The 27320-nt window shown below is 50.0% G+C and overlaps 1 protein-coding gene across 2 annotated transcripts in view; it reads right to left on the reverse strand.

Moving 5' to 3' along the window:
* Window positions 1–4425: 4425 nt before the first annotated feature.
* The window catches only part of LOC148508525 (nectin-1-like), a 69284-nt gene continuing 46389 nt past the window's right edge, over window positions 4426–27320 (reverse strand). For both annotated transcript variants that reach the window (XM_088444385.1, XM_088444384.1), the window contains 2 exons: window positions 10097–10190; window positions 4426–4955 (listed from right to left, as the gene is read on the reverse strand). In XM_088444385.1, the coding sequence (XP_088300511.1) occupies window positions 4844–4955; window positions 10097–10190 (206 nt within the window). In that variant the 3' untranslated portion in view covers window positions 4426–4843. The remainder of the gene's footprint in view (window positions 4956–10096; window positions 10191–27320) is intronic.

The following is a 27320-nucleotide window of genomic DNA, read 5'->3' on the forward strand; positions in this document are numbered from 1 at the left end:
ATATATATATATATATATATATTATATATATACACACACTGAAGTGCCAAAATTGACGGGATATATGCCTTAGTATATTGTAGGACCCGTCGAGCCCAGCGAAGTGCAGCAACTCGACGTGGCATTGATTCCACAAGTGGATGGAAGACCTCTGGCGAGATGATGACCCATGCCATCTGGATAGCTTCCCACGGCTCCGATATTTGTAGGTGCAGGATCTTTGGTGCGAATGGACCTCTCCACCACGTCCAATAAATGCTTGATTGGGTTCATGTCGAGTGAACGTGATGGTCACACCAGTCGTTGGAACTCTCCAGAATGCTCCTCGAACCAATTCTGGAGAACTTGGGATTGATGACACGGTGCATTATCCTGCTGGAATAATCCATTATTGTTGTGGGGGTACTTGAAGTCCATGAAGGAGTGCAAATGGTCATCAAGAAATGCGATGTAGTGGTTAGTGGTCAATGACATGTTCAGGAGGACTAGAGGGCCCAACCCATGCCATGTGAACACACCCCACAACATTATGGAACCACCACCACTAGCCTGCACGTGGCCTTTTTGACAACTGGGGTCCATGGCCTCATAGGGTCTGCGCCACATGCAAACCAAACCATCAGCCTGAAATAACTGAAACCATGAATAATAGGACCACGCCACATGTTGCCAGTCCTCCAGGGTCCAATTAGCAATGCCACGAGCCCAGGTGAGGCACTGCGTCCTGTGTCATAGTGTAAACAGGGGCACCCTGGTGGGTCTTCTGCTCCCATATCCCATGGAAGCTAAAGAACGCTGCAATGACCTGCTGGTTATGCATCTGGTGCTTCCTGCATTGAATGTGGATGTGATTTGAGCCAGTCGCTTGTCTGCTGCCACGGACAATCCTGGCCAGATGCTGCTGGTGACGATCATTAAGCACCTGTGGTTGGCCACTGCACTGTCCACAGTGGGCGGTAATGCCTTCCATGGTTCCATGAGGCATTCCCAGTACACAGGTGACACCATAGATTGAGGAATGTTGAATGTCTGCACAACCTCATAAATAGAATGTCCCTTCTGTCGAGCACCCACTATCATGCCTAGTTCCAACTCCGATAATTCATGTCGCTTTGCCATGAGCAGCCTAGCACCGGTGTTCAAACTGACTCACAAGATGTCAGATTCCAACTGATGAAGGTCTGTGGTCTGTGCACTTCCAAGTACGGTGGTGCCCCCTACCATTACCTTTACATGCTGCTATCCCATGACTTTTGGCGCTTCAGTGTATTGATATATATATATATATATATATATATATATACAGTATATTAGGGATGAGCGGGTTCGGTTCCCTGAGAACCGAACCCACCCGAACTTCGGGGATCCGGGGCGATCCGAGCCCAAGCTCGGATCTCCCTGTCTGCCCCGGATCCCTCTCCCGAGGCAAAACCTCGAGATCTGCTGTCGGATCTCGAGGTTTTGCCTCGAGCGGCCATTTAAAAAAAAATGCCTTTGCCTTTAATGGGCAAAGTGCTGATTGGCTGACAGAGCCGTCTGTCACGGCTCTCAGCCAATCAGCATTATGGTGCTCATTTGCATGTAGCACGGACTCGTGAGATCCGTGCTACATGCATCTGTGTGATTGACAGTGACACAGAGCACAGATGGGTCAGTGAGACCCGTCTGTGCTGCTGTGTATTTCAATGACACAGATGCACGCACGGACCAGGAGATCCGTGCTACTTGCATCTGTGTCATTGACACAGAGCACTAACGGGTCCGTGAGACCCGTCTGTGCTGCTGTGGTAAATAAAAAAAAAAAAACCTGTGTAAAAAGAGAAAAAAATGGCGTGCCCCCCCCCCAAAAAAAGAGCAACCAGCCCCGGGCATTAGTGACCCAGTGCTGGGTGTGCTTAAATACAGGGGACAAACGACATAGGGGTCCCCTGTACTTAAACACAACCAGCACCGGGCTAGTCAGAACCAGAGCTGGTTGCCAAAATACGGGGGACAAACGACGTAGGGGTCCCCCGTATTCTGCGCAACCAGCTCTGGGCTCTGATCCGGTCCTGGTTCTGGAAATACAGGGGAAAAAAATGAGTAGGGTTCCCCTGTATGTTCCAGAACCAGCACTGGACTTTTTCTAGCGGGGGGCTGATGCCACAGCCAGGGGAGCCCTTTCACCGGGCCCCCCAGCCGCAGCATCAGCCCTGACCGCTAGTCAGCCCAGGCCGGGGATCCCTGGAGAGCTGGGGACCCCCCCAATAAAGGGGTCACCCTCTCCAGGGCACCCCAGGCCCAGGCTGATAGCCCGGGGCTATCCCCGCCACCCCTGGTGGCGGTGGGTGGCGGGTTGATTGTGTGGTGTGGTGTAAATAAAGAATATCAAACATTGTCTTTACAAGTAGAACTGCAAGTCCCAGCAAGCCTGCCCCGCATGCTGGTACTTGGAGAACCACAAGTACCAGCATGCAGGGCATTAAGGGCCCACTAGTACCTGTAGTTCACCTGTAAAAAAATGTTTAAAAAAAACACAGGACACACACACCGTGACAGTATAAGTTTATTAAACATACATACACACACACACACACACACACACATGTACACATACTCACCTATGTAACCCTGTAGCATCGGTCCACTTGTCCGGTAAAGTATCCATAGGGGACCTGTGAAAAAAAACATACTCACCATCTCCTATGCGAGGTTCTGTCCTCTTCGTTCCAAAGTAGGCATCCCCGGACTTGGCAAAAAAAAAAAAACGAAAACGCGATCCACGAACTTAGTACCGTTCTATAGAACGGTACTTCCCGAATGAGAGCTTAGCGGCGGGGTATCACCATGGAAACCCCGCTGCTAAGCGTTCATTGGCTGAGAGAGGCCATCTCCCGTCTCTCTCAGCCAATGAACGGCTCCCTCCATTGTAGTCAATGCTGGGAGCCGCAAGGTTATTAAAGTTTACCCTGCGGTTCCCACCATTGACTACAATGGAGGGAGCCGTTCATTGGCTGAGAGACGGGAGATGACCTCTCTCAGCCAATGAACGCTTAGCAGCAGGGTTTCCATGGTGATACCCCGCCGCTAAGCTCTCATTCGGGAAGTACCGTTCTATAGAACGGTACTAAGTTCGTGGATCGCGTTTTCGTTTTTTTTTTTTTGCCAAGTCCGGGGATGCCTACTTTGGAACGAAGAGGACAGAACCTCGCATAGGAGATGGTGAGTATGTTTTTTTTCACAGGTCCCCTAGGGATACTTTACCGGACAAGTGGACCGATGCTACAGGTTACATAGGTGAGTATGTGTACATGTGTGTGTGTGTATGTATGTTTAATAAACTTATACTGTCACGGTGTGTGTGTCCTGTGTTTTTTTAAACATTTTTTTTACAGGTGAACTACAGGTACTAGTGGGCCCTTAATGCCCTGCATGCTGGTACTTGTGGTTCTCCAAGTACCAGCATGCGGGGCAGGCTAGCTGGGACTTGCAGTTCTACTTGTAAAGACAATGTTTGATATTCTTTATTTACACCACACCATCAACCCGCCACCCACCGCCACCAGGGGTGGCGGGGATAGCCCCGGGCTATCAGCCTGGGCCTGGGGTGCCCTGGAGAGGGTGACCCCTTTATTGGGGGGGTCCCCAGCTCTCCAGGGATCCCCGGCCTGGGCTGACTAGCGGTCAGGGTTGATGCTGCGGCTGGGGGGCCCGGTGAAAGGGCTCCCCTGGCTGTGGCATCAGCCCCCCGCTAGAAAAAGTCCAGTGCTGGTTCTGGAACATACAGGGGAACCCTACTCATTTTTTGTCCCCTATATTTCCAGAACCAGGACCGGATCAGAGCCCAGAGCTGGTTGCGCAGAATACAGGGGACCCCTACGTCGTTTGTCCCCCGTATTTTGGCAACCAGCGCTGGTTCTGACTAGCCCGGTGCTGGTTGTGCTTAAGTACAGGGGACCCCTACGTCATTTGTCCCCTGTATTTAAGCACACCCAGCACTGGGTTACTAATGCCCGGGGCTGGTTGCTCTTTTTTGGGGGGGTGCACGCCATTTTTTTCTTTTTTTACACAGGTTTTTTTTTTTTTTTTTACCACAGCAGCACAGACGGGTCTCACGGACCTGTCATTGCTCTGTGCCAATCACACAGATGCATGTAGCACGGATCTCCCGGGTTCGTGCTACATGCAAATGGGCACCATAACGCTGATTGGCTTCCTGTCTGCCACTGCAGTGCCACTCCTAGATGGGCCACGTGTTTGTGCCGCCCCCTTGTGTCGCTTAGCATAGTCATCCAGCTTCCTCGGTACAACCTTTTGGCCTAAAAACAATATTGTGAGGTGTGAGGTGTTCAGAATAGAGTGGAAATGAGTGGAAATTAATGTTATTGGGGTTATTAATAGCGTAGGAACAAAAAAAGGCCCATTTATGTGATTTTAGCGTTTTTTTTTTATTTTTTAAGAAAAAATCCAGATCCAAAACACAAAACCCAGAACCCAAAACACGGAAGGGTGGTTTTGGCAAAACCAATCCAGATCCAAAACACGAAGAAAGATCCAGATCCAAAACCAAAACACAAAACACGAAAAGTGTCCGGTGCACACCCCTACAGTATATATATATATAGGTTTACCATACTATACCTTTAAACCTGGACACTTATGAATGACACAGGTTCTGTGGCTGGCTGACTTTAAGCCTGGATTTCATCTGGTTTTAATCATCCACAGAACCTGTGTAATTCATGAGTGTTAAAGGGACAGTATGGTAAGTATATATAGAGAGGGAGAGAGAGATTTCTTATTGGCGCTATTGTGCACCAATGGTGGCATATTAAGTACGATGGATAAGCACAGAGCTCTTCCCTTAGATACAGCTATCGGAGGCGCTGTCAGAGTAAGCAGACCTGGTCTGTCGCTCTTCTCGCCGGTCAGGATCTTCTTCATGCTTTTGCTTTGTGCATATGTCGAATAATTGTCTGTAAAGAGTAAGAAAAACCGCGGTTACTTTATTGTCTGTGAGATTTGTATAAAGTGTTATCTCCTAACTAACTCCAATAACGTCCACTAGCTCATAAATAATAGACAAGGGGCCTGATTCAGAGACGGGCGCAAATCCTGTCGCAACTGCGAATCCGTGCGCAGCGGAAATATGCAAGTGACTTACTGTAGCTGATGTCTTGTGCACTGAGACGTCCACCATCCGGTACTTACATACAAGAGCGTAATCATTGCTCGCACATCAAACTGCGTGGGCTCTCCTAAGACGCCGAGGCTTCTACACCGGAGACTGAATTCTTAGAAGGTAACTATCGCACGCCCAGAAAACGATCACGACGCAACGGCGTTTTTCTAACGTTACCTCCTCCAAACGCTGACTACATGTCACTAACTAAATATCCTCTCTGCGACCACCATCACTAATCCATCGTGTGCCCGTGCGCAGTGCGGCTGTGTGACGCATCGCCCCACTGTGTCCATCTCTGAATCAGTCCCAAGGTCATCTCCCCAACCTCTGTGAGACATGTACACAGTATTCTACCCAGCTGTACCGGGATCCGGTGAATATACCGATAGTGGAGATGCAGGCGCCAGAATCCCAAAACCTGTCAGAATCCCAGCGCTGGCATCCTGATGGTAAGTATTGCGGTTAGGTTATGAACTAGGGGGTGGGTTAGGTTTAGGTACTAGGGGGGCAGGGTCAGTTTAGGGTGCGGGGAGGGGAAGGTTAGGTTTAGGCACTAGGGGGGCAGGGTCAGGTTAGGGTGCGGGGAGGGGGAGGTTAGGTTTAGGCACTAGAGGGGCAGGGTTAGGGTGCAGGGAGTGGGAGGTTAGGTTTAGACACTACGGGGCAGGTTAGGGTGCGGGGAGGGGGAGGGGGAGGTTAGGTTTAGACACTACGGGGCAGGGTCAGGTTAGGGTGCGGGGAGGGGGAGGTTAGGTTTAGACACTACGGGGCAGGGTCAGGTTAGGGTGCGGGGAGGGGGAGGTTAGGTTTAGACACTACGGGGCAGGGGCAGGTTAGGGTGCGGGGAGGCGGAGGTTAGGTTTAGGCACTAGGGGGGCAGGGGCAGGTTAGGGTGCGGGGAGGGGGAGGTTAGGTTTAGGCACTAGGGGGGCAGGGTCAGGTTAGGGTGCGGGGAGGTTAGGTTTAGGCACTAGGGGGGCAGGGTTAGGGTGCGGGAAGGGGGAGCTTAGATTTAGGAACTAGGGGGGCAGGGTCAGGTTAGGGTGCAGGGAAGAGGACGTTAGGCTTAGGCACTAGGGTGGGGGGCGGTTAGCTTTAGGTACTAGGGGGGCAGATTTAGGGAGCAGGGAGGGGGACGTTAGGCTTAGGCACTAGGGTGGGGGCGATTAGGTTTAGGCACCGGGGAGGGAGGGTTAGGATTAGAGCTTGGAGAGGGGGAGGGTTACGATACTAACCAACAAGTGTCGGTATCCTAACTCTGCCAGGATGCCTGCATCGGGATTCTGACCGGGTGGATCCTGACCGCTGGCATCCCGTACCCGCTCTTCCTTCCCCCTGGAACGCTACACCTGTCTCCTGCTGCCAAAGTACATTCCTATCCAACTTAAATCTTAGCTCTTAGGGCTAATTTAGTTTTGGATCGAATATAATGCTACTTCCATAGATTGTTACACATGTTTTTATAATTGTGGCATAAAAATAAAAAAATATTATTGAAAAATATATTATAAATATCTCCTTAACCGCTCGCTGTAAGATTGACCTTTATTCACAGAGGGAACTGAACAGCTGTGATTCTAGTTACAGTATCTGGCTGTAAATGTTCTTTTTTTTCCTAGTTTCTGGAACAGAACAATGGCGCTGCTAAGCTGACATGGAATTAGCATTATGTCTGTGCAAATAAAAAACAAAAACAAATGACTGTGTGGAATAATTATTATCCGTTATGAATTACGTAGCGCCAGCATATCCCACAGTGAAAGAGAAACAAATGCAAGTGCACACTGTAACCATGCTGAACCTAATAATAATATTACTGCTAAATTGCATCAAAGAGGTTCTTAGCATAATGATGGCCATAATTATGGGCCTGCCCACCATATCCAGGTGACCTCCACCAGGCAGTTCCCTAACACTCCTATGGAACATATACAGGGCACGGGACCCCCCAGGCCAACCCAGCAGAACCGCCCCATGGCATCACACTATAACTACAGGTCCCGGCCAGCTCTTTCATCCATGCAAGCGCTCCTGGCAATGCTAGCCCCAACATACACCTTGCAGGCCTTGTCCCTAATTGCTGGGCACCCCCATGCGCTGCAGTGCACCCCTTCATCAACCCTTCCCCGCTATCCTGGACATGGGCGCATCCGTCTAGCTTAAAATGCTGCCCGCTAGACGGATGAACCCATGGCCAGGTGTCGAGGATAGCGGGGAGCACAGGGGGGGGTGATGGAGGGGTGCACTGCAGCGCATGGGGATGCCCAGCAATTAGGGACAAGGCCTGCAAGGTGTACGTTGGGGCTAGCATTGCCAGGAGCGCTTGCATGGATGAAAGGGCTGGCTGGGACCTGTAGTTCCACGATTGAAAGTAGCGTCGTGGTATGCGCTATTAGCGGGCAGCGTGTAGGATATGTATACTTTCTTGTATTGTCTAAAAGTAAAGTGTCGATCTTTTATCTGTCGATCTATTAACTGTGGACCTATTTGGCTTCGATCTTGAACTCGTCGATTTTTGATATGTCGATCTATTCACTGTCTACCTATTTTGTCGATCTGCATATCGTCGATCTGCTTTGTTTCGATCTTATGTTGTGTCGATCTCATGTCCGTGTCGATCTTCAGGTGGTCGATCTAGGGGTCTAGCCAATCTATGGTTTGTTGAGCAATTGTTCCTGTCAAACTAGTTGGAGTCGATGAATGTATTGTCGATCTCAGTTAGGTCGATCAAACAACCGGATACCCCTATGCCTTGTCTCCTTTTTCTCTCTCGCCTATAAAACCTCTCACATGCTGCCTACCCGCCCATGGCATCCTCTAACAGGCTGCCTACCCGCCCATGGCATCCTCTAACATGCTGCCTACCCGCCTTTGTCATCCTCTAACATGCTGCCTACCCACCCATGTCATCCTCTAACATGCTACCTACCCACCCATGGCATCCTCTAACATGCTACCTACCCACCCATGTCATCCTCTAACATGCTGCCTACCCACCCATGTCATCCTCTAACATGCTGCCTACACACCCATGTCATCCTCTAACATGCTACCTACCCACCCATGTCATCCTCTAACATGCTGCCTACACACCCATGTCATCCTCTAACATGCTGCCTACCCACCCATGTCATCCTCTGACATGCTGCCTACCCGCCCATGTCATCCTCTAACATGCTGCCTACTCGCCCATGTCATCCTCTAACATGCTGCCTACACACCCATGTCATCCTCTAACATGCTGCCTACACACCCATGTCATCCTCTGACATGCTGCCTACCCGCCCATGTCATCCTCTGACATGCTGCCTACCCGCCCATGTCATCCTCTGACAAGCTGCCTACACACCCATGTCATCCTCTAACATGCTGCCTACCCGCCCATGTCATCCTCTAACATGCTGTCTACCCGCCCATGTCATCCTCTAACATGCTACCTACCCACCTATGGCATCCTCTGACATGCTGCCTACCCACCCATGGCATCCTCTGACATGCTGCCTACTCACCCATGGCATCCTCTGACATGCTGCCTACCCACCCATGGCATCCTCTAACATGCTGCCTACCCACCCATGTCATTCTCTAACATGCTACCTACCCACCCATGTAATTCTCTAACATGCTGCCTACCCACCCATGGCATCCTCTGACATGCTGCCTACCCGCCCATGGCATCCTCTAACATGCTACCTACCCGCCCATGGCATCCTCTGACATGCTGCCTACCCACCCATGGCATCCTCTCACATGCTGCCTACCCACCCATGGCACCCTCTAATATGCTGCCTACCCACCCATGGCATCCTCTGACATGCTGCCTACCCACTCATGGCATCCTCTGACATGCTGCCTACCCACTCATGGCATCCTCTGACATGCTGCCTACCCACTCATGGCATCCTCTGACATGCTGCCTACCCACTCATGGCATCCTCTGACATGCTGCCTACCCACCCATGGCATCCTCTGACATGCTGCTGATACATCATCGGCCTTAAAGTCTTTAAATGCTCTACTGAATTCTGTACTACAGCATATAGGGTCACAACCTCCGAGACACATGAGCACCTGGGTGGAGGGGCTGAGTGATGCAGAGGGCGGCTGGGGTGAAGTACCGTGACCCCACCACCGGGGGGGGGGAAAAACAAATAGCACCGTTGCTTCTCTGGCACTGATGGCGGAGATCCGTTGGACCTACGCCATTGATGGCAAAATGATTGATCATCGATGGCCGTCCCTCCTTGTCTCTGTTTATTTTCCCATAACATTGTACACTCTGTGGACAGGGGGGCCTGAGTCAGAGACAGACGCAGTGACGATATTTACGCAGATATTGTGCATGTGTGGATGCCGCACCATGAACGCTCATCGATTGTTTCGCAATTCTGACAGCACAGAGAATTCACTCGCAATGTGAGTGACAGGTTGTCATCATTGAGTTGTAGTGGGTTAGGCAAACGCAGACGTGTCACTTAAACGCCATTTCGTGGGCGTGCATAAATTAGCCTTTGCGATCTCCTTCGCAGCATGAGAGCTCTCCGCGTGTCAGGAGAGCTGCAGTGTGCGGCCGGGCAGACTTGGCTTACATGCTACGTGTCTGCTCGATGTGCGTTTATGCAGGAGAGCGCCATTGGACTGATGAGACAGCAGCGGTGCTCGGGTAAGCTTTGGAACGCTGCAGAGATTGCATTAGCATAAATCCCGGGATCAGGTCCTATGTATTTTTCACATCTGCATTTATTTTCCTTACTGTCCGGCGCATGCTCGCAGCCAGAGTATTGCTGAGTTAGCGTTTTCATTGAGGACCCCTTAAAAAGCCGAGCATGGCAAAGAAACATATACTAGGTTTAATCACACTCATTTCTCAATTGGATCCAAATGAAGTTTACTGCACACATTCTGCAATGTCATTACTGCTGTGCGCCCTACCTGTATCTGCAATACAATATCCAGAACCCGACACACGCAGCGATCAATAAGAAAACTATAAGAACAAGAAGTAGCTCACGGCAACGACGAGACTCTAAAAGGGAGGAAAAAAAAGAGAAAGATTATTAGGTGATTTCTGGACGATGGAGAAATATAAGTTTACAAGGTCACAAAAGCTAAAATATCAAGTATTGAAACTTGTGCCTATGTTTGATCAGACAGTCAGATGGCATTAAAACAGACTAAAGTGAATTAAAACCCTATAAGGATCCTATCAGAAAAGTATGTGTTGCATGCAGTGTACGTCTGCCATTCACATGAATATTCAGCCATTTAATTCTGATTACAGCTGTTGGAACTACACTATGTGGACAAAAGTGATTGGACACTGACAGCAAATAGATCAGTGAGATGTTATTGGCGTCAGTACTGTGTAGGTCACCATGTGCACTGATTACTGCTCTCCACCTTCTTGGCAAAGTGTCCACAAGTTCCTGGACAGCAGCAGGCGGTATGCTTTCCATTCCGCCCTAAGTACAGTGACCAACTGTGACACTGAGGAAGGTTGAGTCGGCCTAGAAAGCACCCGTCACTCCAATTCATCCCAGAGGTTTTCAATGGGGTTAAGATCTGGACTCTGAGCTGGCCAGTCCATCTGGATTAGTGAATCTTCTGTATACCAGTCCAGCGTCTCCCTGGAAACATGACAGGTGGCATTGTCTTCCTGATAAAAACATTTGTTGTTTCCGTAGAACTGGCACAATGTAGGGAGCACAGAGTTATCAAAGAACATCTCTATACTTCTCATTTAATACCTTCATGGACATGCGTCTGCTGCTCCATTTCACGTGCGCGGGGGTGTCCAATCACTTTTGTCTACATAGGGGCATATCCAATTGGGTGCGAGGTTTAGGGAGTCAAAAATCTTGCGCCCCTCGCGCCCAATTTAGAAATACCGCGGGTAAGCGCACTCCTGATACCCGCGGTAATCAGGGTCTGATTCAGAGCCGGACGCTCTTTCAGAGTGCTCGCTCTGAATCAGAACGGCATTTTTTTATTTGTGCGCTCGCGAGCGGGTCTGAATCAGGCCCTCAATTTCCAAAATACTGGTCGCGGGGTTTTCAGTCTTGAAAACTCTGCGGCGTATTTTTTGCTGAAAAAAACACACCACTTACCTTGCCGGGGGTCTCCAGTAGTCTCCGCGGCTCCCGGCGGCCTCCCCTCTCTCTTCGTACTGGAGAGGGAGCTGCTGGGAGTCCCAGGGGCTGGTGGGAGGAGCAAAGGCTGCTGGGAGATGTAGTTCTCCCAGCGGCCATTACGGGGGGCCACACTGACACCAGTACACACACACTCATGTACACACACACACACACACACACACTGATACACACTTACAAACACCACACACACTGACATACTCACTCTGCTGCAGAAGAGCCAGCTCCCGACGCTGGATGCAGAAGACAGCGCTGCCGAAGGTAAGTAATTAAGGACTAATTAAGCTAATTGGCTACGTCCAATTGCTTAATTAGTCCTCAGGGGGGTGCTGCAGGGGTGTCAGAGCAAGTCCCGGTGATTTCTCCTGAAATCATCGATTTTAGGAAAAATCACGTTTGCTCAGGAGGTGCGCAAAAAAATGCCTCCCGACTCGTGTTTTAAAACAAAACATGCACCTAATAGAATAGCACAAAACCCGCACCTGCAGGAAAAACCTTGCAGGTGCGGGTTTTTTGCTTTTCTCGTAGCCTATTGAATATGCCCCACAGTGTAGTAGTATATTATTTATTCCAAATACGCTGATGATATCTGTATACAGGCTGTTGGCACCATTATGGGTTTCAATATTGGTATGGCATATTCTAATATCTTTAATGTCTGGCATAAACAACCAAAAGTATATAGAGCCCATATGTGGCGTTAGTATGTGTCATGTAGAAGGTGCCTTGGTGATATTTTCGGAATGTGGTTTGGAACAGCTGCTTTAGTTGAGTCAATGATTACAGCTTTGGACTGCTTGCCTTCTCAAGTTGAGATCAACTTAAATTATAGTATGGAGTTCATTCATTTCTTGAATGTAACTGTATCAAACCAACAGCAGCAATCAGGCTACTGTGCATAAGAAACTAAAAGATTATAACACCAGTCTACATTCAAGTCGTTATTGTCCTCTTTTATTGAGCAAGATACTTGCAATGTTTTCAGTATTAAAAAAAATAATAATTAAATCGGTATAAAGCAGGGCAACAATTTTCGAGAGAGGAGTGAATACTTTTGGAAAATCATTAAACACTTCCTAGGTTTGACTGGAAGTGAATCCTGGTTGGCATAGTACATCCAAATCACATTTCTCGCACAGTGCCACTTCACATGGCATAACAACAGGCACACACTTTACACGGGATGTGAGGGGACAGACATCATGATAAAATGAAGGATAATATGTACTCCTGATCATAAGCCTTAGTCTGCCCATGTAGACTAGTTTATGGTGGATATGGATCCCGGATCATCCAACCTTATTGCTTTAATATATGGAACTATTGATTAAATAGTAGCACGTAATTTTATGGTAAAAAAAAAATAAAAATACCAACTTGCTATCCTAAGATAAATGCTATACTTGTGGGTTGCACCACCCTGTAGAGGAGGTCACCAGTATCCTATGCTCCTTAAACGCAAAGTTAGATGGGATACACAGATGTGTCCTCAAACATCTAGCCTCAATACTCAACGCAACTTGCCTGGCGTGAGTGAACCGCCGGGTCCTGTGCTACTCTGCTAACCTCGGGCGTCTTTTGATGCGACTAGGACCCATCATCAGACTGTGCTGATTAATTTGATATGTGACACTTGGACCAGGACCTGGCGCGCCGCGAGGGGCTTTTTGGCATGACTGCAGCAAAGATGTGTAACGACATATCTGTACTCATAAAATGAAAATCACCTGCCTAATATTGTTTAGGTCCCTCTCGTGCAAGACGTTAGCAGTAGATCCTTTAAGTCCTGTAATTTGCGAGGTGGGGCCTCCATGGCTCGGACTTGTTTTTCCAGCACATCCCACAAATTAAGTTCTGAGGTATTTGGAGGCCAGGAAAACACCTTCAACTCTTTGTTTCTCAAACTATTCTTGAACAATGGCCCTGATTCAGAGCCGGACGCTCTGACCAGAGCGCTCGCTCTGAATCAGGGCACACCTCCATAATTATGGAGCGTCCTCCTGGACGCTCGTATAGCTGTGGGTCACCACCCACAGCCTATACGAGCGTGCAGGTTGATGGCCGCGATGGTCTTGACCATCGCGACCATCGCCACTGCGAGCCGGAGCCTGCGGTTGAGTTTCTCAACCGCAAGGCCCGGAGTGGTCTTGGCTCTATCAGAGCCAAAATCACTCCCACTGACATCACTAGTGATGTCAGTGGGCCGGCTTCTGACGGTAGGCTTTCCCTTGGGAACGCCCCCGTCTGGGAGGCACGCCCCTGGCACGCCCACCAAAGGGTTTGTGCTGTCAATCAACATCGACAGCACGCCCCCTTTGATCAGACACAACGAGCGAAGGAAAGTCCTTCGCTCGTCGCGTCTGGCGCATGCGCACCATCGACCCACTTGCCAGCGGATAGCCGCTTGCGAGTGGGTCTGAATGAGGCCCAATGTTTGCAGTGTGGAAGAGAGCTTTTTCCTGTTCAAAACAGGCCACGAAGGGTGTACTTGATCTAGTGTTCACTCTAGCTCCGGCGGCAGGCACGGCGCCGGAGCTAGAGAGGGCAATGTGCGCGCGCCTTCGGCGTGTGCGCTCCCGAAAAGGGGGTGTGGCCATGAAAAGGGGGCGTGTTTATAAGACGCGTCCCCTTTTTGTCATACTTGGGGGCGTGCCCGGCACTTCCGGACACGCCGGGCAGCCCCCAAGCGCTGCAGACAGGGAGAATAGATGCCGGGCGCATCTAAAACAGCCTAGCGGGAACGCTACTTGATCTGCAAATATGTTTTGGTACTGTAGGTGTCAAAGTAACAACCACATGAATGCCAGTACCTGAAGTTTCTCAGCAGAATATTGACCACACTGCCTTCTTCCAATAGTGCATCCTGGTGCCATCTCTTCCCCAGGTAAATGACACACACACACCCAGATGTCCACATGATGTAAAAGAAAATGGGATTCAGCAGACCAGGCCACCTTCTTCCATTGCTCCATGTACCAGGTCTGACTCTCATGTGCCCATTGTAGGTGCTTTTGGCGGTGGACAGGGGTCAGCATGGGCACTCTGACTGGTCTGAGGCTACACAGCAAGCTGCAATGCACTGTGTATTCTAACACCTTTCTATCATAGCCAACATTACATTTTCAGTAATTTGAGCTGCAGTAGCTCTTCTGTGGAATTGGACCAGACGTGCATCAATGAGCCTCTGTCGCTGTCTACTTGGACCACTTATAGGTACTAACCAGTGTATAACGGAAGACCTGCTGTTTTGGAGATGCTTTGACCTAGTTGTCTAGCCATCACAATTTGGCCATTGTCATAGGCAATAAAGAAGTGAGTAATGTAGATCCACTGTGTAAAGCCCACATCATTTTATATTGGCTGCGTTTATTGGGTAGATGATCAGCAGCTTTGAACAATGTATGTCAAAGGAGAATAGTAATTAATGCTCTACCAAGCTGACTTAGCATTATTTTTGCCCTTTGAAATCCATTGGTCAAAGCCACCGATTTGCAAACTCGAAATCTAAATCTACCCCTATGAGACTTAAATAAGAATATCAGCTTGTGTCTATTGGAGGAGAGTCCTGCTAAAGGACTCAGCCAGTGCAATCAATATTCATATTCATTCATTGTAGTGTGTACCTGGCCTAACATTCCGCTAAGGCCGGGTACACACTAGCGGGCAATCGGGAGGATGGTCGGGATGAATCCCCTTCGTCCTGGACCATCCGTGATTGCCCGTACACACACTGTGCAATTTAATGAACGGCAGAACGATAACTTATTCCGTCCCTTATTAAACTGCACCACCTCATACACGATATCATCTGATTGGCCATGCAGCACATCCAACCAAAAGATATTGTGTATGACCCACGGAAATACACACTGCACGATATACACAATTTGTCTGGAAACAACAAATCGTGCAGATATCGTTGCAGTGTTTACCTGGCCTAAGTCAGCAATTCATGCAGTAATGTCATTAGCTGTTATTGAGTCACAATAGGTTGAACCTATTTGCCAGCATCTAGTGTTTGACAGACCATATTGTCTCCAGCTTAATGCATCAAAGACTGTTTAGCTGCCGATGTGTCAGGGTCAATGTGCTTAGTCCTAGTGCGCTGCGGATTATGACGTAGTGCTGTGCTAGTAAATATTTTCTTAATGCTATTAACTCCCCAGAGATTAGGGGCCTGATTCAGTGGCGCTCTCTCTGAATCAGGGCGTTTTTTTTTTTATTTTTGGAGCGGCCTCCTAGCCGCTTGCATAGCTGTGGGTGACCACCCACAGCTATAGCGAGCGGCCATGATGATGGTCAAGACCATCGCGACCATCGGGCTTGCGACGAGACCCTTGTGGTAGGGTCTCATTCATCGCAAGCCCCAGAGAGCTTTCGGCTCTAACAGAGCCGGAAGCTCTCCACTGACATCACTTGTGATGTCAGTGGGGCCGCCCCCAAACGGTAGGCATTCTCATGGGCACGCCTCCATTTGGGCAGCCACCCCCCCGGCCCGCCCACCAAAAGGGGCGAGCTGTCACTCAACATCAACAGCTCGCCCCCTTTGGGGCGAGACCCGGAGAGACGGATTGCCCGTCGCTAGCCGGGTCTCGCACATGCGCACAACGAAGGAGCCAGCTCCGTCGTGCGTATGTGCTGTGGGCCACCTTCGACCCAGTTGTGAGCGCTCAGCGCTTCTGACCGGGTCTGAATCAGGCCCTAGGACCCATAATACTAAATTGTTGATATTGCAGAATATACAGGGTGTTCAAAAATATATGCAACCGTATAGGAAAACGCATGTAATTGTTTTCTTCTATTCCAGGTGGTGAAGAACATTGAAAACCGGAACTGAGGACCCATGGGGTACAAGTTGCAGCAGCGTATATTCATTGTCACGCAGTGTATCTACTGCGGCAGTTATGCCCGGATGCAGGAGACCTTCTCAGAAAATTACAGAACAGTTGTCGCAAACAAATTCTCCATACATCGGGTACCATCGGGAGCATTCGCAGTGCTTGAGTTTGACTCTACCCTACCACAAGCACTGCGAGCACTTCAGTCAGGTGACGTGTACTATGACGCTGCCTGTTAATTATGCACGGCTCTGAAACGGCGTTAAGACGCTCAGGCACGCCTGCGTTCGCACCTCCACTCCCCCGTTTCTAGTGGCCTGCCCCTGTTACCACCCATAAACGGCTTGACCTGTCACTCATTCAGCTGGGCTGTCTATGCTGGGCGAGCAAATGCTTCCCGATCTTTCGCAGTGGTTGGCGCACGTGCACTTCGATGCATACGCACAATGCGAACCATCGGCAGCTACGAGCGGATGCTTCTTAGCGTCCGGGTCTGAATCAGGCCCAGTATTCCAGAATTGCAAGCGAACATTCACTGTGATGATGAAAATTCATGGGAAACATTGCAAAGGGTGTTCAAGAACATGGTTAGCCGGCTCCATTTGTGTGACGCAGAGAACGGCGGCCACTTCCAGCACTTACTGTGAAATAAATTGTTTGCCCATACGGTGTAACTTTATGAACACCCTGGGGGGGGTTGTACTAAAGTGAAAAATCTGGAAGTAATTAGGTTTAGAACGGGCATGGACTTCTACCTAATAACCGGAGGACTTCGTCATTCCTCCTCCCCATAACTATCTATTCCGAAAATCTGTCATTTCTGCGATGACAGCTTTTCGGGAAATAGATACTTTTCCCTCTCTGCTCTAATTTACCGCAGCTGTAATCCGTGTTGCGCATGCGCTGTTACATCCGTAAAAGCAGCACATGTGCAGCACTGGCTAGAGCTGCGGTAATTGTGCCCCCCAACCTCCTCCGCTCACCTCCCCCCTGTCCTCCACTTACCTGGCCGCTGTAGCCACCTCCGGCTCTGTCTGCTGCTCTGACACTGTGTTCTCCCAGCAGAACACAGTAAAGTTTAGAATAAAAAACACTTTTTTTTTTCTAAACTTTACTGTGTTCTGCCGGGAGAACACCATGTCCGAGCAGCCACCCGAGCTGGAGGAGGGACCAGGGAGCGCCGGAGAGAGCGGAGGAGGACCTGCCCAGCTGACAGCAGGTAAGTGTAACCCGCTATACGCCACCCAAGAGTGGCATATAGTAACACCATCAATTTCCGAAAATACATAATTTTCGGAATTTGATGAATAGCCTAATTTCTACATCCCCATACTAATGTACTAATGTATGGGGAGTGGGGAAATTAATGCAGGTGGACTTACCCAGGAGATATCAGTGATATCTCCTGTATTAAGTGTCATCATGAATACTAAAAAAACAGTAATTAAGGAAAATGGGCCTGATTCAGACCCACTCGCGAGCGGCTGTCCGCTCGCAAGTGGGTCGATGTTATGGACTGAGCATGCGCACGACGGAGGGAGCTCCGTCGTGCGCATGCGCCAGACGCGACGAGCGAAGGAAAGTCCTTCGCTCGTTGTGTCCGATCAAAGGGGGCGTGCTGTCAATGTTGATTGACAGCACGCCCCCTTTGGTGGGCGTGCCGGGGGCGTGCCTCCCTGACGGGGGCGTTCCCATGGGAACGCCTCCCGTCAGTCAGAAGCCGGCCCACTGACATCACTAGTGATGTCAGTGGGAGTGATTTTGGCTCTGATAGAGCCAAAATCACTCCGGAGCTTGCGGTTGAAAACCTCAACCGCAGGCTCCGGCTCGCAAATTTGATGGTCGCGATGGTCTCGACCATCGCGACCATCACAATGCACGCTCGTATAGCCTGTGGGTGGTGACCCACAGCTATACGAGCGTCCAGGAGGACGCTCCATGAAAATGGAGCCCGGCCCTCATTCAGAGCCTCTTCTGATTGACAGTAAATAATGTTGGCAGATTGTAAATATGGCAACTATAATGAGCCCTTATATGTCCGCGATCACCTCCTGCTCTAAGCTGAAGATCTACTCACACAAGTCAGCTGTTCAATTCAAAAGTGGCAGACTAGTGACCGGCTACTGACAGGGCTATGTTATTCGGCTTCACTGACCATCCTCGCCTTCAATCAGAGCCGCGGCTCTGTGATGCCCCCCTGGCCTTGCCTCAGGCCCGCCTCCTGTCAGTACTAAGCAGCTGCGTCAGAGCTCTCTCCGCTGCCGCTAGTTTATTTGGGCACCCCTCCGATCAGGAGCCTCCCGCTGCCCCTATGCCCTCACTGGCTCCAAAAACCTGCCCCCTCAGCCACCGCTAGCTAGCCCTCAAGTAATCTGGCTCTAAGGATACAGGTCAGTGGGCTCTCAATGGGGTTACCAGCCGCTCTCCAACTGCCATAGCATGCGGTCCTCCTTTTATCGCCTTTTTCCCCACTGACTGCAGGGACCCCTTCTCCCGCTTCAGGCATGAGCCCCACTCGCACGTCATTTCTAAAGCCTTCTACATGCGCCCAGAATAATACCAGCAATATCCCATTTAGTGCACACTGCTCAAATATTTACATAAATGAGTTGCTCCACCACTTTACAATATAAAGGGGTCTATTTACTAAGCTGTGTTAGGAGATAAAGTGAACGGTGATAAGGTACCAGCCAATCAGCTCCTAACTGCCGTGTCACAGGCTGTGTTTGAAAAATGACAGTTGGGAGCTGATTGGCTGGTACCTTATCACCGTTCACTTTGTCTCCTAACACTGCTTAGTAAATAGACCCCTGTGTTCCATACTCCGTTCCCTGACATTTCTAAAGGAGCACATCCACTAGGCGATATTAATGACCGATTGAATGATAACGATATTGTTCAATCGCTCATTAATCGGGCATGAATCGGGCACTAAAATGTCGGAAACGACCAGCGATGCGCGCTCCCGCTGCTCATTTCCGGCATCAATCTGTCACCCGATAACGATAGATTGAACATGTTCAGGGATGAGGGAGGGTGCCTGCACTGAATGATATATCGTTATCGTTCAGTCCTTCACTAGTCAGCAAGTGGATGTGCGCCTTAAGGGTGTTACATACTAAACACCATGTACTATTAGAGCTGCGATAGCAGGCTCCGTCCTCTGCTGAATCACCCCCATAAACAGAAAGTATTGTCATAATAAAATATTTGCGTGTTTCACTTCGCAATTCTGGTGCTCCAAGGCACTTATTATCTGCCCTAACCAGCCATTAAATGTAATGTGTTTCCATTGTGTACTGTGATTTGAAAGCCGCATCTAATCCAGGTACGTGGGGGGAAGGGAACTGCGACTCAGGGTCGTATCTAGGGTAGTGCGTCCGGTGCCATCGCACAGGGCACCACACGTCAGGGGGCGCTGTTTGGGCCTGTCAAATTTCTGTTTATTATCATTCTTGCTTTTAGCTTCCATATTTCATCCCCAGCATCTCCTGGCCTCTCCTAGCTCTTCCCTGGCCCTTCCCCATGAAGCCATGGCCCTTTTTTGGGTGCATTATGTCCCTTTGAAAAATGAGGGGGGCGCCAATGCTCTTTCTGGCACAAGGCACCAAAAAGTCTAGTTACCGCTTTGCCGCAACTACAAGGTTTTCAGACATATTTTGCGATTCCATTCCTGTCCAATATTGAATAAGCCCCATATGCATATCATGAGATGTTGGACAATAAACTGTATACAAGTGTATATGTATAATTTCAGATATTATCCAGCATTTTATATTTTCCCCAGTAGAAGAACATAATAATTTATCCGTGTGGAAATTATCATCCCAGCTAATGTATTTGTTCCCACATTAAAATCACTCACAAGCTGTTATCTGCTGTTGTGCACAAACTATGACACATAAGCTTCACCAACATTAGTACGACAGGTAGAAGAGCCGGGTAATGTTTTTATTCATGAAGAAGCGATTGGGTTCTACCATAGAGCAGGCTAAAGCATAGCAGGTGGACCGGGGACTTATCATGCCATTGTAGGAACGCCTATGACGCTGCACACTGTCATCTAACAACGTGCTCTCATACACCCATGCTTTTTGTGCCGTATGACGCGTCTTAGATGCTCCGCCAAGGGTAGCGATTCCCGGTCTTGTACCCTCATCTCTGAATTTAGAGTCTTTCTCACATCTTAACTGCATCTAAAGTCACTTACCCTGCACTGGGTGCTTAGGATTAGTGTTATTGTTTCAATGGAGTTGGCATAAAGTCGCAGATTAGGCAAAATGCAGCATGGTACGGCTCACTCGCATCTGCCTTGTGCCTTATTACTCAGGTTAGCGTCCATCGTATATCACTTCTGCTCCAACGTCCAGGAGACCCATCCATTGTACTCTTATTGCGTTAGTGATGTGAATAAGACTCATATTCGGTACACAATTTTATGGTGGTATGGCTCGTGCGGCTTAATCCCAAAATCGGTGGTGTGCCAAATTTGGCGCAAATTGAAGATCAGTGTATGTGAATATATCTGTAACTCTCAGGCCAGATATAAATAAGGCTTCCCGTGCATCAGGATTCTAACTACATCCCCTGAAATAGACATGGATGTAGTACGTGCCTTCTATATTTAAATCCCCAGAGCATGTTTTGCAGGTCTGTAAACTCTTTGTGATGAGAAGCCTGACAAGTCACAGATCCATCCTAGATTGAAGGGATTAAGGGATTAAGCATACAAAACACCACAGGCCTGAGCCATGTAATATCCTCCCTCGTAGGGCGAATTAAGGCCCTCATTCAGAGCCACTCGCTAGCGGCAGTACGCTCGTTCCGAGCGATGTTCGCACATCTGCGCATGCGTACGGATCGTTATACACATGCGCGAACCAGTCAGTGCGGCCGAAATTCATGTGCTCGCAAAATAGCGAATGCCTGATAATTTGAGTGACAGGATGAGGCGTATGTGGGTGGTAACAGGGGAAGGTGCTTGAAAACGGGGAGTGGAAATCAGAACGCAGGCGTGCTTAAAGGTCAAAACGGGCGTTTTATGGGTGTGCATATTTAAAACAGCAGCGTCATTGACCACGTCACTGGGTTTTTTTTAAGCCAGAACTGTTCGCAAAATTGTGGTAGCAAAAACCAACCACAAGAATAGCGAGCAGTTCATACGCTGGTCGATGTACTCGATTAATCTAATAAATAGCGGACATGACGTATGGTGCGAGCGGCCAGGGGGCGTTTTTAACAAATAAACGAGCGTATGTTTTGCTCGCTCGTTCAGACTTAGAGGTGTGAACAGACTGCAATTTGCGAACGGATCATTTGAATAGCCACCCCTTGTTTTTGAACGAACGACCGCAAATAGCGAACGGCTCTGAATCAGGCCCTAAGTTTGTATATTCACAAAAGAACATTTGAATGAAGACATATATTTAACTGTAGATGCCGTGACTCCATCGGGCTTGGTTACAAAAGTGTGCAGGGAATAGAAGACAAGTGGGACTATGGACCTCATTCAGAGTCGGTCGTTGCGGCCGCACGGTCATACGCAGCCGATGTTCGCTGAACTGCACATGCGTAAAATTCGCAATGCGCGTGCGCAAACTAGCTGTTACGATCAGAAATTTCTCTCTCCTTGAACACAGCCAGGTCAGTAGTTTGAGTGACAGAATGAGGCGTCTGTGGGTGGTAATAGGGGAAGGTGCTTGAAAACGGGGGAGTGGAGATCCGAACGGAGGAGTGCCTGATTATGCGAACGGCGTTTAATGGGAGTGCATAATTAACAAAGTAGTGTCATGGCACATGTGACATGGGAGGTTTGTACACTGACTTGATCGTAGTGCTTAAGAGAGGGTATGGTCAACCTTAAGCTCTACAACCAGCTCCGATGGTTTCCGATGGTCGCGATTAATCCTTATATCCCAGGAGATGACGTGTGTTATGATCGAGAAGGGGGCGTGATTTAGTCTTACAACCGCTTCTTACCCTCGGTCGTTCAGCTAACAATCTCATCTTAGGACCGCAACTTGTGATCGCTTCATTTGCATATCCGGCCCCTTTCCCCTACGACCGTGCGGCCGCAACGACCGACTCTGAATGAGGTCCTATATGCTGTGATATGCTAGAGAGCAAGGGTATTCAACATACAGCCCGCCAGCTTCTGTGGAACTACACATCCCAGCATTCCCTGTCACAGTTTTGCTATAAGGCCATGCCAAACCTGTGGCAAGGCAAGCTGGGACGTTTAGTTCCACAGCAGCTGGAGGGCTGTGTGCTGACTACCCCTGAGCTAGAGATTACCTGTTGTGATCAATTTCTATAGATATCATTGTGTATTCTAGAGTGTGTGTATCTCACACTTCCCAGATGACAGGAGAAAGAGCTCAGCCCGTCCTATTGGTGGGAATGTGTTGGGGTCATTCTGGGACACAGCTGTGGAGAGTCTTCTCCATTATTGGCGAGATGCTGCACGGGAATTTCTGTTTAATGCAACGGATTCAGTATGATTGACCACCAGCCGCATGGCCGGCTGTTCAAATCCCGACAGCGGCATCCCGGCAGCCGTGAAAATCCCGATCCTCCCAAGGCAAGTATTCCCTACCCTATTCTACCCCCTAACCCTAACCTCCCCCCAAGTGCCTAACCCTAATCCCCCCTCTAAGTGCCTAAACCTAACCCCCCCTTCCTCGACGCCTAAACCTAAATCCCCCGGGGGGGGGTGCCTGACCCTATCCTCCCCCTGAGGGTGCCTAGCCCTAACCCTAAACTCCCAGGGGGATGCCTAACCCGAAGTCCCCCCTCGCGCGGCTGTCCGCGCCCGGCTTACCTTCGATCGGTAAACCGGGTGTCGGGCTCCCGGCGCAGGTAAAATGACAGGCTTCGATGCCTGTCATTTAACCCCTTGCCGGGATTAGACAGTCGGGAAGCCGGCGGTCAGGACTTCCCGACTTCTTCCCTAATGCAACATCAATCTTGAGTCATTCAAATATTGAATATGTGTATAACAGTAAATTGCCGGAAGACACACAGGGAAGATGTAACCATTCATTATATGCTGTGATCAGGTACCTGCTCCAATCTAGAAATTGTTCTCCTTTACTTTGAACTCATAATGACTTGATCAAGCGAAGATAAAGAATTGCACTATACAGTTTAGCATATATTGATACTGTGGCAATGTACCGTGTGTGTGTCAGGGTGTGTGTGTGTCAAGGTGTGTGGGTGTCAGGGTGTGTGGGTGTCAGGGTGAGTGGGTGTCAGGGTGTGTGGGTGTCAGGGTGTGTGGGTGTCAGGGTGTGTGGGTGTCAGGGTGTGTGGGTGTCAGGGTGAGTGGGTGTCAGGGTGTGTGTGTGTGTCGGGGTGAGTGGGTGTCAGGGTGCGTGTGTGTCAGGGTGTGTGTGTGTCAGGGTGAGTGGGCGTCAGGGTGAGTGGGCATCAGGGTGTGTGTGTGTCAGGGTGAGTGAGCGTCAGGGTGTGTGTGTGTCAGGGTGTGTGTCAGGGTGAGTGGGCGTCAGGGTGTGTGTGTGTCAGGGTGTGTATGTGTCAGGATGAGTGAGCGTCAGGGTGTGTGTGTGTGTCAGGGTGAGTGGGTGTCTGGGTGAGTGGGTGTCAGGGTGACTGAGCGTCAGGGTATGTGTGTGTCAGGGTGAGTGGGTGTCAGGGTGTGTGTGTCAGGGTGAGTGGGTGTCAGGGTGTGTGTGTGTCAGGGTGAGTGGGTATCATGGTGAGTGGGTGTCAGGGTGAGTGTGTTACAGAGTGTGTGTGTGTCAGGGTGAGTGCGTCAGGGTGAGTGAGCGTCAGGGTGTGTGTGTGTCAGGGCGTGTGTGTGTCAGGGCGTGTGTGCGTCAGGGTGAGCGTCAGGGTGTGTGTGTGTCAGGGTGAGTGGGTGTCAGGGTGAGTGGGTGTCAGGGTGTGTGTGTGTCAGGGTGAGTGGGTGTCAGGGTGTGTGTGACACGGTGTGTGTGTGTGTCAGGGTGTGTGGGATGGGGGATTTCTCAGTTGAAGTTTTTCTTTTGTTTGTATCCTATAAAATGTCACAATATTTTCCACAAAGAAGAAATTATTTGAACAAAAATAAAATATAAGATATAAAAACTGGATAACCCTCATATAAGAATATGAGTTAATATCTAATAATACATCGATAAAATGTATTTGTATGATGAATGTGAATAATATACACAGTGACAGGGGTCAGGTTCCAGACTGTGGACTTTAATTATACATTGTTATTCTACAGTATAGAGGATCATGTACCCGGTAGAGCAGGACCACTGATGAACATGGGTGCTTGGATCGCTTCTATAGAAACGAAACAAAGATTTGCCCTCCTGCCAATCATTGTAGGTGGTCACGACACCCCTGCCCCCCTGCTGGCTGGTCATGGTCACGACACCCCTGCCCCCCTGCTGGCTGGTCGTGGTCACAACACCCCTGCCCCCCATACTAAACACAGTTCCTGACAGTAATTGGAATGGCAATGTAACTCAGCATTAATTCACTAACCTACAATTACGTCATCTCAGTGGTAAGAGCTTAGATTAATTTGTTATTACATTGTCCTGTATTTCCCCATTTATAGCCCTAAAGCAGTTATCATTGAGTTTTAGACTCTGACCGGTCAGTACCGGGGGACCCTATGAGATGTATAGTGCATTATTGTGGTATATATATATAGGTTCACCCAGGGGCGGCTCAAGGCACGGCCTGAGAGGGCTTATGGGGCAGTGTGTGTGTGAGAGGCTGTGGGGCAGTGTGTGTGTGTGAGAGAGGCTATGGGGCAGTGTGTGTGTGTGAGAGGCTATGGGGCAGTGTGTGTGTGTGTGTGAGAGGCTATGGGGCAGTGTGTGTGTGTGTGAGAGAGGCTATGGGGCAGTGTGTGTGTGTGTGAGAGGCTATGGGGCAGTGTGTGTGTGTGTGTGAGAGGATATGGGGCAGTGTGTGTGTGTGGCTATGGGGCAGTGTGTGTGAGAGGCTATGGGAGCAGTGTGTGTGTGTGTGAGGCTATGGGGCCAGTGTGTGTGTGAGGCTATGGGGGCAGTGTGTGTGTGTGAGAGGCTTTGGGGCAGTGTTTGTGTGTGAGGCTATGGGGCAGTGTGTGTGTGTGAGAGAGGCTATGGGGCAGTGTGTGTGTGAGAGGCTATGGGGCAGTGTGTGTGTGTATGTGGCTATGGGGCAGTGTGTGTGAGAGGCTATGGGAGCAGTGTGTGTGTGTATGAGGCTATGGGGGCAGTGTGTGTGTGAGGCTATGGGGGCAGTGTGTGTGTGAGGCTATGGGGGCAGTGTGTATGTGAGACTATGGGGGCATTGTGTGTGAGGCTATGGGGGCAGCTATGTGTGTGTGGAGCTATGGAGGCAGTGTGTGTGTAAGGCTACGGGGGCAGTGTGTGTGTGTGTGAGAGAGAGGCTATGGGGGTAGTGTCTGTGTGTGTGTGGCTATGGGAGCAGTGTGTGTGTTGAGGCTATGGGGGCAGTGTGTGTGTGTTGAGCAGTGTATGTGTGAGGCTATGGGGGCAGTGTATGTGTGATGCTATGGGGCAGTGTGTGTGTAAGACTATGGGGGCAGTGTGTGTATGTGTAGGACTATGGGGACAGTGTGTGTGTGAGACTATGGGGGCAGTGTGTGTGTGTGTGAGGCTATGGGGGCAGCTATATGTGTGTGGGGCTATAGGTGCAGTGTGTGTGTGTGTGTGTGAGAGGCTATGGGGGCAGTGTGTGTGTTTGAGGCTATGGGGGCAGCTATGTGTGTGTGGCTATGGGGGCAGTGTGTGCGTGTGAGGCTATGGGGGCAGTGTGTGTGAGGCTATGGGGGCAGCTGTGTGTGTGGGGGGCTTTGGGGGCAGTGTGTATGTGTGAGGCTATGGGGGCAGCTGTGTGTGGGGGGGGCTATGGGGGCAGTGTGTGTGTGTGAGGCTATGGGGGCAGTGTCTGTGTGTGTGAGGCTATGGGGGCAGTGTGTGTGAGGCTATGGGGGCAGTGTGTGTGTGTGAGGCTATGGGGGCAGTGTCTGTGTGTGTGTGAGGCTATGGGGACATTGTATGTACAAGGCTATGGGGGCAGTGTATGTGTGAGGCTATGGGGGCAGTGTGTGTGTGTGAGGCTATGGGGGCAGTGTGTGTGTGTGAGGCTATGGGGGCAGTGTCTGTGTGTGAGGCTATGGGGGCAGTGTGTGTGTGTGTGTGAGGCTATGGGGACATTGTATGTACAAGGCTATGGGGGCAGTGTATGTGTGAGGCTATGGGGGCAGTGTGTGTGAGGCTATGGGGGCAGTGTGTGTGTGTGAGGCTATTGGGGCAGTGTGTGTGTGTGAGGCTATGGGGGCAGTGTGTGTGTGTGGGGCTATGGGGCAGTGTGTGTGTGTGGGGCTATGGGGCAGTGTGTGTGTGTGAGGCTATGGGGGAAGTGTGTGTATGTGAGGCTATGGGGGCAGTGTGTGTGTGTGTGTGTGTGTGTGAGGTTATGGAGGCAGTGTATGTGTGAGGCTATGGGGGCAGTGTATGTGTGAGGCTATGGGGGCAGTGTGTGTGTGTGGGGCTATGGGGGCAGTGTGTGTGTGTGTGGGGCTATGGGGCAGTGTGTGTGTGTGAGGCTATGGGGCAGTGTGTGTGTGTGAGGCTATGGGGCAGTGTGTGTGTGTGAGGTTATGGAGGCAGTGTGTGTGTGAGGCTATGGGGGCAGTGTATGTGTGAGGCTATGGGGCAGTGTGTGTGTGTGAGGCTATGGGGAAGTGTGTGTATGTGAGGCTATGGGGGCAGTGTGTGTGTGTGAGGTTATGGAGGCAGTGTGTGTGTGAGGCTATGGGGGCAGTGTATGTGTGAGGCTATGGGGGCAGTGTGTGTGTGAGGTTATAGGGGCAGTGTGTGTGTGAGGTTATGGGGGCAGTGTGTGTGTGAGGTTATGGGGGCAGTGTGTGTGTGTGACTTTATGGGGGCAGTGCATGTGTGTGGGGCTATGGGGCAGTGTGTGTGGGGGGCTATGGGGCAGTGTGTGTGTGTGAGGCTATGGGGGAAGTGTGTGTATGTGAGGCTATGGGGGCAGTGTGTGCGTGTGAGGTTATGGAGGCAGTATATGTGTGAGGCTATGGGGGCAGTGTATGTGTGAGGCTATGGGGGCAGTGTGTGTGTGTGTGAGGTTATGGGGGCAGTGTGTGTGTGTGGGGCTATGGGGCAGTGTGTG

Source organism: Taudactylus pleione, unplaced genomic scaffold (genome assembly GCF_031769625.1).
Source record: "Taudactylus pleione unplaced genomic scaffold, aTauple2 ptg000361l, whole genome shotgun sequence".
Taxonomy (NCBI): Eukaryota; Metazoa; Chordata; class Amphibia; order Anura; family Myobatrachidae; genus Taudactylus; species Taudactylus pleione.